At 42.4% G+C, this 13,038-nt stretch overlaps 1 protein-coding gene across 3 annotated transcripts; it reads right to left on the bottom strand.

Annotated features, from left to right (window-relative positions):
• Window positions 1-112: 112 nt before the first annotated feature.
• LOC103465083 (uncharacterized) lies at window positions 113-11,592 on the bottom strand. 3 transcript variants are annotated; one of them, XM_017304601.2, is made up of 3 exons: window positions 11,237-11,592; window positions 4,055-5,183; window positions 113-1,785 (listed from the first exon to the last, which is right to left on the bottom strand). In XM_017304601.2, exons 2-3 carry the CDS (start codon window positions 5,051-5,053, stop codon window positions 1,459-1,461), a joined length of 1,326 nt encoding a protein of 441 aa, XP_017160090.1. In that variant the 5' UTR covers window positions 5,054-5,183; window positions 11,237-11,592; the 3' UTR covers window positions 113-1,458. The 3 variants fall into 3 exon arrangements, with proteins under 3 accessions (XP_017160090.1, XP_081463502.1, XP_008407857.1); XM_081607376.1 differs by lacking the exon at window positions 11,237-11,592 and adding an exon at window positions 10,913-11,228 and having other exon boundaries at window positions 113-1,782; XM_008409635.3 differs by lacking the exon at window positions 11,237-11,592 and adding an exon at window positions 10,913-11,228.
• Between the last annotated feature and the right edge of the window lie 1,446 nt (window positions 11,593-13,038).

The raw sequence follows: 13,038 nt of genomic DNA on the forward strand, positions 1-13,038 counted from the left end.
AATTTATTCGCTAAACTCGTTGCTGTTGCGTTTTCCCATTTTATATTTATTAGGTCATAAACGCTTTCTTCATCCAGTTCTTGTCAGCTATGAAATGACTGGGTGCAAATGCTTACAGATGAAGTCACGTGATTCACTCTTTAATTTCATCCCATTAAAAATGATTTGGGTGTTTTGTTTTTTTACACAGTTTCAACTTGAAAGAACCAGAAAAAAAAAAAAAGTATCTCTGCTTGGTGCTTCCATCGTGTCACGACAGCCCACGCAGATCCTACATTGAAGAGAGAGGTAGAACGAAGCTTTACAAGTGTTGCAGTACAGAATCAGTTGGTTCACATGTTATTTGGCAGTAGAGAGTTGAACTTCAGTGAAAGACCTGAGAGGCAGAAATCCCACGAAGGAGCAGATATCGTCAGAATCGCAAGAAAAAGGAGTTTAAATCTGAACAGTGCAACTCACCAAGGCGACGTCAGTTCCTGCTTTGGTTCTCTGTTATCACTTCACGACATATTACATAACCTTTAACCCTGAGAGGTTAGCTCACTGTAGCTGTCCTCTTTAGCTGAGACTACTTAAAAGCCAATAAAGATGACAAGTCAAGCACAGAAGCATGATCCAGGAGGTAGAAAGACGAGACGCTTTTCACAGAACAAATCCAAAGAAATCCCAGACCTACAGTGCCTTACAAGACCGTTCCCACCCCTGAAACTTTTACGATTTTTGTCACGTTACAACCACAAATGCCTTTTCTTAAGAGTTTGTGTGGTGGACCAAAAAGAAATGTTCATGGTTTCCATGTTGTTGTTTTTTTAGAAATAAAACTCTCAGAAGGTTTTGCTACAATTATAGCTGAAAGTTTTTTGGACCATGTCTCTTCCATCTTTGCAAATTTTGAACAATTATTCTTATGAGAACAGCTAAAGCTCAGCCAGACTGGCTATGATCAGCAATTTCCAAGTGTTGCCACTGGGGCCAGATTTACAAGGATGTGGGCCCCTGGGCTGGAACCGGTGTTGGTGCTCCAGAGGAATTTTGCTGGGGGACACAGTAAAACGAGGACTTAATTTAAACAATAAGACAATGCTGAGTAATTATGCTCAGATTAGCATAAATGTTAGCTCAGACGTTGCAGAAATCTAAAAATTTCCTACCTCTGAAGTCAGTTTCTTTATATGCAAAATAAATCTAATCAAGTAAGAGTAGCAATAGTTCATATTACTTGTAAAAGTAAAAAGTACAGTGCACTAAAACTATTCCTATACATTTTTTCCCCTAAAAAAAGTTACCATTTTCTTTCCACCTTTCAGTTTTGTGCTACTTTGTATTGATCAGTCACCAGGACATTACTCTGAAATTTGTGGTTTTAATGTGCCAAAGTGTCAAAAAGTTCAAAAGGTGTGAATGCTTTTGCAAGGCACCATATATCTTTTGAAAAACGGCGTCCCTAGTGGTTGAATCTCACGGGGCCGAACAGTGCCTCCTGCGGGACGCCTTCGTCCCCATTCCCTGCTCCTTCAGTTCAGGTAGAACCTGGCTGCACAGCGCAGCGTTTGCCTCTGGGGAATCGTGACCGTCCTCGGGTTCTTTGGGGCCAGTTTTCGGCTGTGGGGAGTCTGATGGCAGCGGCTCGGGAGCGGACACGGGCGTGAGGGCCAAGCAGACGTCTCCCACACTGAGCTGGCGGCACTGCAGGCCGCAGAGACGGGCCGTCCTCTGGGGGCTGCAGGATGACCAGCCCTGCCCGCGCACAAAGAAAGGGTACTCCGCGTACACATCCACCAGCTCCTGAAGGAAGGACGTACACGCGCACACACACACACACACAAAAGCCAGTTACACAATAATGTTACTCTCTTAGAGTGCTAAACTTACCTGCTAGGATGTTACAGATGCAGCTACAGTGATTTAACCCAAAACTTCAAATTTGGTACATGTAACAATAAATACATACTGTATAAGTGAAAAAGTTTAAATAATATCTCTTCCCTCATTCACGAATGAGGGAAGAAGGGAGCGGATGATCGACAGGCGGATTGGGGCAGAGTCTGCCGTGAAGCGGGCGCTGTACCGGTTCGTCGTGGTGAAGAGAGAGCTGAGTCAAAAAGCGAAGCTCTCGATTTACTGGTCAATTTACATTCCCACCCCTCATCTATGGTCATGAGCTTTGGGTCATGACCGAAAGAACGAGATCACGGATACAAGCGGCCGAAATGGGTTTCCTCCGCAGGGTGGCTGGGCTCTCCCTTAGAGATAGGGTGAGAAGCTCGGTCATCCAGGAGGGACTCAGAGTAGAGCCACTGCTCCTTCACGTCGAGAGGAGCCAGTTGAGGTGGCTTGGGCATCTGGTCAGGATGCCTCCTGGACGCCTCCCTGTGAGGTGTTCCGGGCATGTCCCATCGGGAGGAGGCCTCGGGGAAGACCCAGGACATGCTGGAGGGATTATGTCTCTTGGCTGGCCTGGGAACGCCTTGGGGTTCCCCCGGAGGAGCTGGAAGAAGTGGCTGGGGAGAGGGAAGTCTGGGCCTCCCTTCTGAAGCTGCCCCCGCGACCTGACCCCGGATAAGCGGAAGAAAATGGATGGATGGATGGAGTTTAAATATTTTAGTAAAATTTACTTAAATTGTATCCAAATTCAACGAGAAATCCTACTTTAAGTAGAAATCCTTATAAAACCACACAATCACAAACCAGCTGTGGTCTCAGGCTGAGATACTTTAAATATCTGGACTGGTGACAGTCACATTTCACTGCAGGAAACAGGAAACACAAAAAGGGACCGGACACCTGAATGATACTGGGAAGCACAGTTCATGTTTGAAGTTAAAGGAACAGTACTTACGCCACCTGGTGGCAGAAAGAGGAAACTGACAAAGCTTGCCATCAGACCCCCAAGCACCAAAATACTCCAATAGTAGCACTACTTTGTTATATTTTTACTAAAGTAAAAGTAAAAATTAGCCGTGCAAGAAATTACTCAAGTGAGAGTGAAAAGATACGATGTAAAAAAGCTACTAAAGTACGGAGTAATTGATCAGAAAGTCTGATTTATCATTTTAAAATGATGTAATTAGACACAAAAAAGTAGTTATGTGCATATGATGGTATTTTAAAGATGTATAAATAACATCATTGTAAAATACAAATTTTAAGCAGAAGAAACACTTAAAATAAAAAAATATATATACGTTTTATGAAAACGATATTCACTGTATTCATTTCCATGCATTTGTAAATGTCATAGTTGAGCTTACAAATTATTTTTCAAACTAAAAACTTAATTAGTAAACCAAACATATAATGTTTAATATAAATATTTGTCTTACAAACTAAATAGTTAGCTCAAATCAAAAATATCTAGCTTGCTAAATGTTTAGATTGCTAGCTAAATAGTTAGCTAATGTTTAAATTAGCTTGCCGATAAGCGGAAGTGGACTGTTAAAATAAAAGCTGGGTTTTGAGAACTTTAAATATTTTCCTGCTGCTGGCGAGACTAAACCGCTTCAGTCGTCGCTCGGGTAATATTTTCTTCATTTTTAAAAAAATCTTCGATTCTTTCACTCTCGACACGTCCAACGTGTTAGCTGAAAACATAGGACCAAACTATTGCTGTTAATTATTTCCCGTCCAACTTTACAAACAGCGGCAGCTCGTAATTAAAAGTGTAATTTTTGTGTTCAATTTGGAGAAACCACTTGTAATGTTGGTTGTGCTTAACAATTGCATTTGTTCTTGTTTGACTTGTTTATTCCAAACAGCAGCTGTAGTTTAAATTTGCAGTCGGTGTTGAATAATTGTACTTGGATATTATATGAGATGCTAGCTGCCTTTGGTTACTAAAATCGACATTTATTGGGAAAGTGTCCATCTGCTTCTTTTGTTGGCTGGTTTTCAAAAGCGTAAATGAACTTGCGATATTTCAAATGATTCATCTTGGAACTGCGATGAAGAGAAAGAGGCTTGACGCGTCGTATAAAAGGACTATTAACAGCTACTTGTGCGGGGGCCGCCGGCCGCCGTGCATAATAATAATAACCACAGAGTGATATCCCCTCACCTGGGACTGCTGCTCGTGAAGCAGGATGAGGAGGCGGGAGACGGAGGAGGAGGCGGCCGAGGGGGAGATGCTCTGCACCGTGCAGCAGCTCAGGCGCAGGTCCGGACAGGCCAGAGAGCCGAGCAGGAAGTCCTCGGTTTGCAGGTTCTCCACTCTCCTCAACCGGCCGTCTCTGAGCTCAATCAGAGACCCGGCGACGAAGTGGGGAAGCAGCCAGGGAAAGCGGTTAGGGTCGGTGGGAGCAGACGGGGGCACCACGGGAGATCTCTGCTTTTCTTTCATGGGAGTGCTTGTGCCCTTTAGGCTGTTGGGGGAAACTCTCCTGAGGGATTGTCCAGATGTAATTTTTGTTGCGTTGAACAACGAACTGTGCTTCAAAGTGTTGTCCTCGTGCATGGATTGAGGTAGGTAAGCGCCTCCTTTTTCAGCTCTGTGCAAATCATCAGTTCTTCTTTCACCTCTCCTCGCGTACGGACCTTTGTGAGGGCCATAGGTTTTGTCTTTTAACACTTTGAGCCTCTCCCAGCCTCCGCTCCCCCTCTGGATGCCCTCGGACACCAGAGACCCTGCGCTGAATCTAGAGACATATTGTGGATATCCAGAGTGGAGAGCCCTTGCTCCGGATAAATGGTTCTGCAGTTGGTACTGATGGGAAAAGTCCCATCCGGGAGGCAGAGGACTGAAGTCTCTCCACTCTGCCCAGGCGTGGTGCTCTCTGAAGGCGGACGGGGTGTGCTGTTTGGGCCTGGGAGGGGGTTGTACCTGCATCCAGGGTTGGTACAGGGCAGTGACCCGCCTCGGCACAGGCCGAAACAGACCCATGTGCTTTGTCTTTATGTCGGCGTGGCTCTTGTACGGATAGGGCGCCTTGAAGTTTGTGGCGTCGCATTGCAGCAGCTGCTGCTGCTGCTGCTGAGGGGAGCTCACTCTTTGGTCTCTCTTCTTAAACGGGAGGCTGTCCCTGTGTGGGACCAGAGCCGGGCTTGTTGTGAAGCTCATTGCCTCACCTTGCCTGTCATTCACTCCAAGAATACATAGCCTTCTGCCGAGATAGAGCTGGTCCGGAGATCGTGTGTCAAACCCGCCATTAGTCTCTTGGCAACTGTCACACACTCGAGGTCATCGTGATCTAGGCAAAGGAGACAGATATTGATGAGTTTCATTTAGTCAAGTTTAATTAAATCCCTCCTATGACGGCACAAGAAAGTGCAAGAGCACGTTTAGAGTTTTAAAAATGAATTATTAGTGCGTAGGGGAAAAAAAAAACACGGCATCAACAATACGTTGAGAAATCATTTTCTATGTTGCAGCCATGATCCAAAGTATTGTAATGTTTGATATGATAAGCCATGATTACATCAGTTTTAAAACCTTTAGATAGAAAAATGTGAAAAGTGGAAAAAATCAGTCAATCACAGGTGCAAATCCTCAAAGGTGTATTTTGGACAATCAAGAGACGGTTATTGTTCTAGTTTAGATTTTCAGTGTATGATTGAACAGTGAGAAAAAAAAATCATAAACAAGATAGAAATTTGAACGTGTCTGCTGATCTTGCCAGCTGGGGACGTCCCAACAAAGCATGCAGAAACTCAGGAGAATTACAAAAATCCCCGCACAGCTACGTCTCAGGTTCTGCAGACCTCGGTGAGTAAACTTAGAGTTCAGGTTCTTGCTAGAAAAACAAACATAAGAATTATGGATTGCTTGGAAGCATTTCATAGGCAAATAATTTATTTTAATAAAAGATAACACGGCAGCGCAGGCTGAATTTATAAAGTTGCGTCTGAAAGAACCTTAAGACTTGTGGACTCATGTCATTACAAATCGAAAAGGTTTACTGGTGTTGAGAAACAACAACTCCAGAAGTACCTCATGCTAACTGTTAGGCATGGTACTGAAATGGTGATGATCTGGGTTTTGTTAGGTGGTTTACTAAATTAGCCATAATCTCCTTTTGTACAGAAAACAATCTGGAACTATGAGCAAATAGAATAAAAATGATTCTGGATGCTTTGTCAGAAAGTCATCCAGAAAAACACAACAAATCTCAGAAAAAGGAAGAAATGGTGTAAACATGTTTGTACAAGTTCCAGTTGCTTTATTATTCGTTTAAATGTGGGAATAATTATTTCCTCCATGCTGGTTTTCTATTTTGGCACCCCCGCCCCTTTGCTTCAGTAAATATTGGCAGCCTAAAATTGGCACTTGCTCACATCCTGTTGTCATTAAGTTTTATGTAATCTCCCGATATGTCAAACTTTGCAAATAAAAGAGCAGATTCTCTTTCCTCCCTCTTGTTAGGAGTGAGAGAACATTTTTTCCCACCCAACCAAAAGTAACACGCGGTTAGATCGCTGCCTGTAAATATCCCCCTGACGTGCGAACAATAACTTCACCATCAGCTTCAAATTACAGCTTTCCAACCACAATTTGCTGTTCTGAAAGTTTTTTTTTTTTTTTTTTTTGATGGACATCTACCAACTCCTTTGTAAAGAAGAAGAAGAAAAAAAAGAGAAGTTACTATGGTTACAAAGTGCTCCGCAGTGTGGTTGATGAAGGAAGGAGTGCGGAGAGAACAAGGCAGAGTAAAAATGTGGGTAGTGGGTGTGAAGCTAGAGGTCAGATTAGAATTTTTTTTCACACCCCTCGAGGTTGCGAAAGTAACATTTTCCAATAGAAAAGAAAAAGAAAGAAAAAAAAAAAACGACATAAACGTATGGTGGTAAACACACAAGCCCAGGCTGCATCTGAAACACCCATAGATCCCTCTTCATCTACCGTATGCGCTCGCACAGTGAGTCAGCTCACTTCGGTGGGATAAATATAAGAACACTGTGGCCAGAAACACCACGGTGTATTACAATCAACAACTGCGTGTCGTGTTTTTAGACAAACTTGGCTAATAGCACTGGACGTTTTTTTTTTTACAGCCTGTCAATGCACAGAGCTCGTCTCATTAAGAGCTTGTTCACCACCAGGACTGGCAGAGTGCTTCACAAGCCTGTTCATACCTGGTGTCAAACTTCAAAAACTCCAGGACGTCGGTAAGATTTCAGCGTAAAGTTGTGCGTAGTGATGGAGCGACCGAAAAACGACGTATGCTTTTAAGAAGCGAAAACACGGACAGGTGTGTGATTGTTTTTGCATTTGCTTTGTGAAGACTTCAGAGGTTGGACTGAGAACATTAGGGAACAAGCAGCATCACGGAGACCAAAGAATAAACCATTCAGGTCTGGAGGAAATTTAGAGCAGAGTCAGGTTATTAAATGTTATCTTGAGCTTTGAATATCTTGCAGAGCTCTGCTCACGGAAAGAGTGTCACTACATGCAGACGTACCATTTTAAAATTTTAAGGTATTTAAAAAAAAAAAATTATTTGACCTTTATTTCTACAGGTTGGCTTTATAGCTTCATTACAAATGTGTGCAAAACTTTGTTGATACTCGATAATGTCCAAAAAACACCATTTCACAATTGTGGTGTTTTCATTAAATAAAATAATTAAAATCAGTCGCAAATAAGTTTGTTTGCGCAATGACTTTTTAAAAATTATGCTGCGCCACCATTCTCCTATCACTTCCTGTCTTTTTTCTTTTCCGCAAGCAGTAGCATCTGGTTGTTGGTCATGTGACTCGTGTGATGCAGAAAAAAAGGTTTCTGTTGCAGTATTGCAAAATACACTATTTTGAGACAGCCAAAAAAAACTTTGTCAAAATCTGTGTGTTTTTCGAAATCTGCTTGCTTCTAATTAAACAAATTTATTTAGCAAAAAAAACAATTTGTGCAATTTTAAGACGAATGAAAATGCAGACATTGAGATCCAGGGTCTTATTTACAAGAGAAACCTATTTTGATTTTTTTTTTTTAAATTGCAAAAAAAAAAAGACAACAAAACATTTACAAACACGGCAGCAATGCAAATGTTTAAGAAATTTGACTCAATTAAATAAGCTAAACAAATGTGAGATAAAAGCAAGGGGGAGGGGAAGTTTCATGACAAATGTTCTCTTTGGGCCGTCTATCCTTACCAACAGGGAGAATAAGTACAGCAATAATGAGAAAAGTAACAGAAAACACCCATGGTGGTTCTGGAGGAGCTGCAGAGATCCAACGCTCAGGTAGGATAATCTGTTGGCATGGCAACTATCAGTCATAGTCTCTCTAAATCTAGCTTTTATGGACTTGTGGCGAGGATCCATCGCTAGAAAAAATAATTATACATTCTCAATACAAGCCACAGAGGGGCTCTGCAAGAAGCTCTTAGACCTAAGGTAAAGTTTAACGTTGCACACAAAGTAAATTCAATCCCATCAATGCCCCTGGACCAGCATGGAGCAACAGTGGACTGTTGCATGCATTGTGTTGTTTCATACTTTTCTTTTTCAGCTGGTTGGATTTGATTAGGGAATCGATGGATAAGGTTACATGTTTGGTGAACCCAGAAGACAACCTGTAGGAGGCTGCTGAACAATTAGACTGAGGTGGGAGTTTACCTTTTACCTGGACAACAAACTGACATGAAGCTAGAACAATATCGAGACCTAAATACAGTTAAGATTTTGCCTCAGGACTTGAAAAATGACATCAACAGACGTTCTCCATCCAATCTGGCTAAACTTTAGCTATTTTTCAAAAGAAAGTGGGCAAGCTCTGCAAAAACTCAAAATCTTACCAAGCATTTTGTCTATAGCTTCTAGTGCCAATATCTTGGTACAACTGAAATAAGGCAAAGCTAACTTACAAGTAAATACATTTTCAGCAAGAAATGGAAGTCAATGATTCCTTAATATTGACGAAAAAGTACCAGTCCCACTGATGGGTTATTTCACTTATAACACAATCAGTCAAACTTATAAAATTGTGTTATAGGTTCTACTTATTACATCTCGTCATATGTGAAGTAATCTGCCACTGGGACTAGCACTTGCGTGTGTCAGTTTTGTCTCAGTTCAATTGTTCTAATATATTTGCACTGGAAACTAGGCCAAAAATGTATTATTTCACTACAAAGGTTTTGATGTTGTAGTGAAATATCTGTCTCTAGAAGTGCAAAGCTTGTGTTGAAACCTCATACTGACATGATGCTGTAATTCCAGTGAAAGGTGGCTTTTACAAAGTGCTCAAAAATATAAGTTTAATTGAAAACCGTGTATTATTTTGTATTATTTCTGGGCTGCACAGTGCCTCAGTTGGTAGCACTGTTGCCTTGCAGCAAGAAGGTCATGCATTTGAATCCCAGCCAGGGGTCTTTCTGCATGGAGTTTGCATATTCTGTCTGCATGTGTGGGCTCCCTCTAGGTACTCCAACTTCATCCCACAGTTAAAAAACATGACTGTTAGGTTAGTTAGTCTCTAAATTGTCCTGAGCTGTGAGTGCACATCCATTGTGGCCCACTGTGTGACCATGTTGCCCTGTGATGGACTGACCAACCTGTCCAGGCTGTACCTTGCCTCTCACCCAATGACTGCAAGGACAAATGGGTTTTGATAATGGATGGATGAATTATTCCCTCCCTTTCACTATCCCAATAAAACACACTTTGTTTGTAGTTGAGGCATCACAAAATAGGAAAAGGTTATTGGTGTATGACTACTTTTATGGGGTGTGTGTGTGTGCGTGTGTGTGTGCGTGCGTGCGTGTACTTGTCTACCCATCCTATTTAGGAGCATTTCTGTGACACATACTAACCCGATGGGTAGGGTTGGGCGATCTGGACTGTCATGTTTCAATACTTGTGATAATGATAAACATGACACTAAGAACTATGTATCACCTTTTCTAGGTAACTATGGCTCTGACTGCATGGCTATCAATTATAACCCCACAAACACATATACTACTCTTGAAAAACGTTTGTAATGCACTTCATTAGGACATCAGATACATAGAGAACTGATTTGTATCACTAAGCTGCTCACAGTAACTACATTTAATCAAATGTCCAAATTTATTGATATCTATTAACACTGATGGAGAAAAATTGAAAAATAATCAATGCGAACAGCTTTAGGCATTTTTAATCATTAACTGGAATTTTTTTTGGTGACAATAAATCAAAATTTATCACGATAAATGATAGACGATATGATAAATGTCCACCACTACGGATGGGGCCAAAGCTTGGTCCTAAGATGGTGAATCCAACTCTTCACGGATAGGGGAGAGGTTAAGGTGTGAATGAAGGTTTGGTTAATGTCGGGGTTAGAAAAAAATTTCAGCGTTAGCCATAAGTGTGGTGACTAAAATGAATGCAAGTCAATACAAAGTCTTAATGTGAGTAGGAATACAAACTTGTGTGTGATGAGACTGCGTCCTCACACAGACGCGTCCCTGCGTGAGCAGTCCGTCTCGCACAGACACGCTCACCGTGACAAGTGTTTGTCAGCTGAACGCCTGCAGTTTGCATGTAAATTCATTCAAATAGCACTGCTGTGTGGGCTCCACACTCTCACAGTGCGATCTGCACAGGTATGGTCACATCATGACTCGAACATGCCAGTGATGTCAGGCTTCTGCAGCCTTCTGCATCCATAAGAGGAGTCGCTGATCACTACAGCCTGCCTATCTAAGGGAAATGACATGTAAACACAGCAGTGTTTTGTGTGTTTGCTGCCATCGTTCTGAAGCTAATCAGGACTGTGGATGAAACTATTTGCATATCGGTAGTGGCAATATTGTTCTTGGTTAGTTTAATGGTTCCTTCTATGAAGAAGGGAGATAACAGTTCAGACTCTGGTTGTGACTGTCAGACTCAGTCATCTTTTCAAACACATCACAGTTGTCTTAGCCAAGAAAATGATGCGTATATAAACATTATTACATGCACACATAAAAAAAAATCAACTGGTTTTACTTACATGTTGCCTCTTTCACACACCTGTGCCTCTAGTCTTCATGCTGCATGTCCATCAGTCATCCCTCCACACACACACACCTGTGTGTCCTGTGTCATGCTCACACACCGCAGGTGAGAAAGCAGAATGAGCACAGGCATCCAGACGAGCTCACCAGACACTCCTTCTCACCTCTCTCTTTCTTTCTCTCTCGCTCTCTTCCCTCCTACTCACTTTTACATTTTTGCACTCCCACTCTGCTCACTCAGTCCTGTTAACCTTTCTCAGACAGATTCCCCATCTCTTGCTCTCTTTCTCTCTCAGTCTCTCCCGTCTGAACTTGCTCACCCTGTTGCTCTTGAGCCTCTCCTCCGTTCGCAATCAACCCTTCTGTTCTTTGCCGTTGCTGCACGCTCCATGCCATGCTGTTGTCGGGTGTATAATTAGAGATGAGAGTGTTGTGCAACTCCTCGGCTGATGGGTAGGCGTATGATTGCCTGATGGCATTGGCGTTGCGCCCGGTTCAGTAAGTTGCTTCAGACCGGGGTGGACACCAACATTCACAAAAAAAACCCGGCGTTTTTGTTCGATTGAACTCTCTTGAATCTTCGTGGTGTAGACGCAACAAGCCGTTGGAAACGTTTCTTTGAGATTTGTTTTACTCACAATCACAAGATAGCCTCTCTTCACATTTATGATTCAAATCTCCACTTTCACTACATAACAAAGGTGCTCTAATGGATGGGGATCTGGTGAGGCTTCTGGAGTAGAGTGAACTCACTGTCACGTTTGAGAAACCAGACGATCTGAGTGAGCTTTGTGACATGACTCATTATCCTGTCAGAAAATGAGCAAACCGTGGTCCAAATGTGATGGAGATGGTCAGTGACAACACTCAGCTAGACGGCGGTGCTCAGTGGGTACAACAGGCCAAATTGTGCCAAGAAGATACAGTCCATACTGTCACACAAGTTTATGATGTAAAGCACTTGGAACTGCCTTGTTGCTGAAATGTGTTATGCAAATAAACTTGACTTGACTACACCACCTCCACCTGTCTGACATAATGGTATCAATACTTTCATGTTGCCACGCCAAATTCTGACCAAACCATCTGAATATTGAACCTGAAAAAGCTCAACTCTTTTCATTGCCATTCTGAAGCACGGTTTAAGGCACAGAGACTTCGTCATGCCTAAATGCATTGGGTTGGTGCAACATGGTTGCCGTGCTTGTTAAGAATCATCAGAAAATCTCTACCCAACAAATTTGGTGTGTGATGACATTGACCTGCCGATCGTTTCTCCTTCTGTAATTCACTTCCTGATTTTCTCTCATTGGTGGGATTATTGTGAATTAATATTGTTTCACGAGTGAATAAGTGAGAAAGTCCTTCAGACTGCTTTTGTTGAGATCACTGAAAGGTTGACATCAAAGACTCCAAACAAGCTGCAGTTAAAAAAAAAAAAAAAAAAAAACCCTGAAAGCCCTTTCATGGCGGTGCAGGAAACTCGCTGTTTGTTTTATCTCGTGGAAGAAAGAGGACATGTCTTTTGCTCCGCCAGCCTCTGTCTCAGCTATTGATTTTGCAGGGCCTCAGCAGGTGAACCCCCAGTCATGAGAAAGCCCACGCACGATTTATTATGTGGTGAAGAGGATTTCTCACTTTGACTCACACCGTGCTTCCTCTGCCCACTCTCTCTTTCTGTGCCTCTTTTCTTCAATTCTCCGGTTCTTGTCTACTGATGAATACACACACACACACACACACACACACGGTTGGTGGAGGTTCATGGCAATGGTGAGAGCTTGCATTGCATGCCTTTGCCACGATTAGCATATTTAGGCTGAACCACAGCAACCGGTGACATTTACAACCAATGTGTTTTTATTGATAGAAATCGCCAGTCACTCCCACCACTTCCCAACTGCTGCACAACAGCTTGTATTTGCAGTTTCACTTTGCAGCTTGGCACACAGACCAAAGTGAGAGTTTCACTAGTGATTCTTTATTTCCCCCATGCTGTGGTAGGGACATGTTTGTTGTTCTCATACCAGACAAAAAGAGCTTGTTTTATTTATCAATAAGTACGTGGATTCTTCTGGGGATTCAGGAGGAACATATCCATAACCGTCATGTCGTGTATCTT

This window comes from Poecilia reticulata, chromosome 5 (genome assembly GCF_904066995.2).
Source record: "Poecilia reticulata chromosome 5, P_reticulata-male-v2, whole genome shotgun sequence".
In the NCBI taxonomy this organism is placed as follows: Eukaryota; Metazoa; Chordata; class Actinopteri; order Cyprinodontiformes; family Poeciliidae; genus Poecilia; species Poecilia reticulata.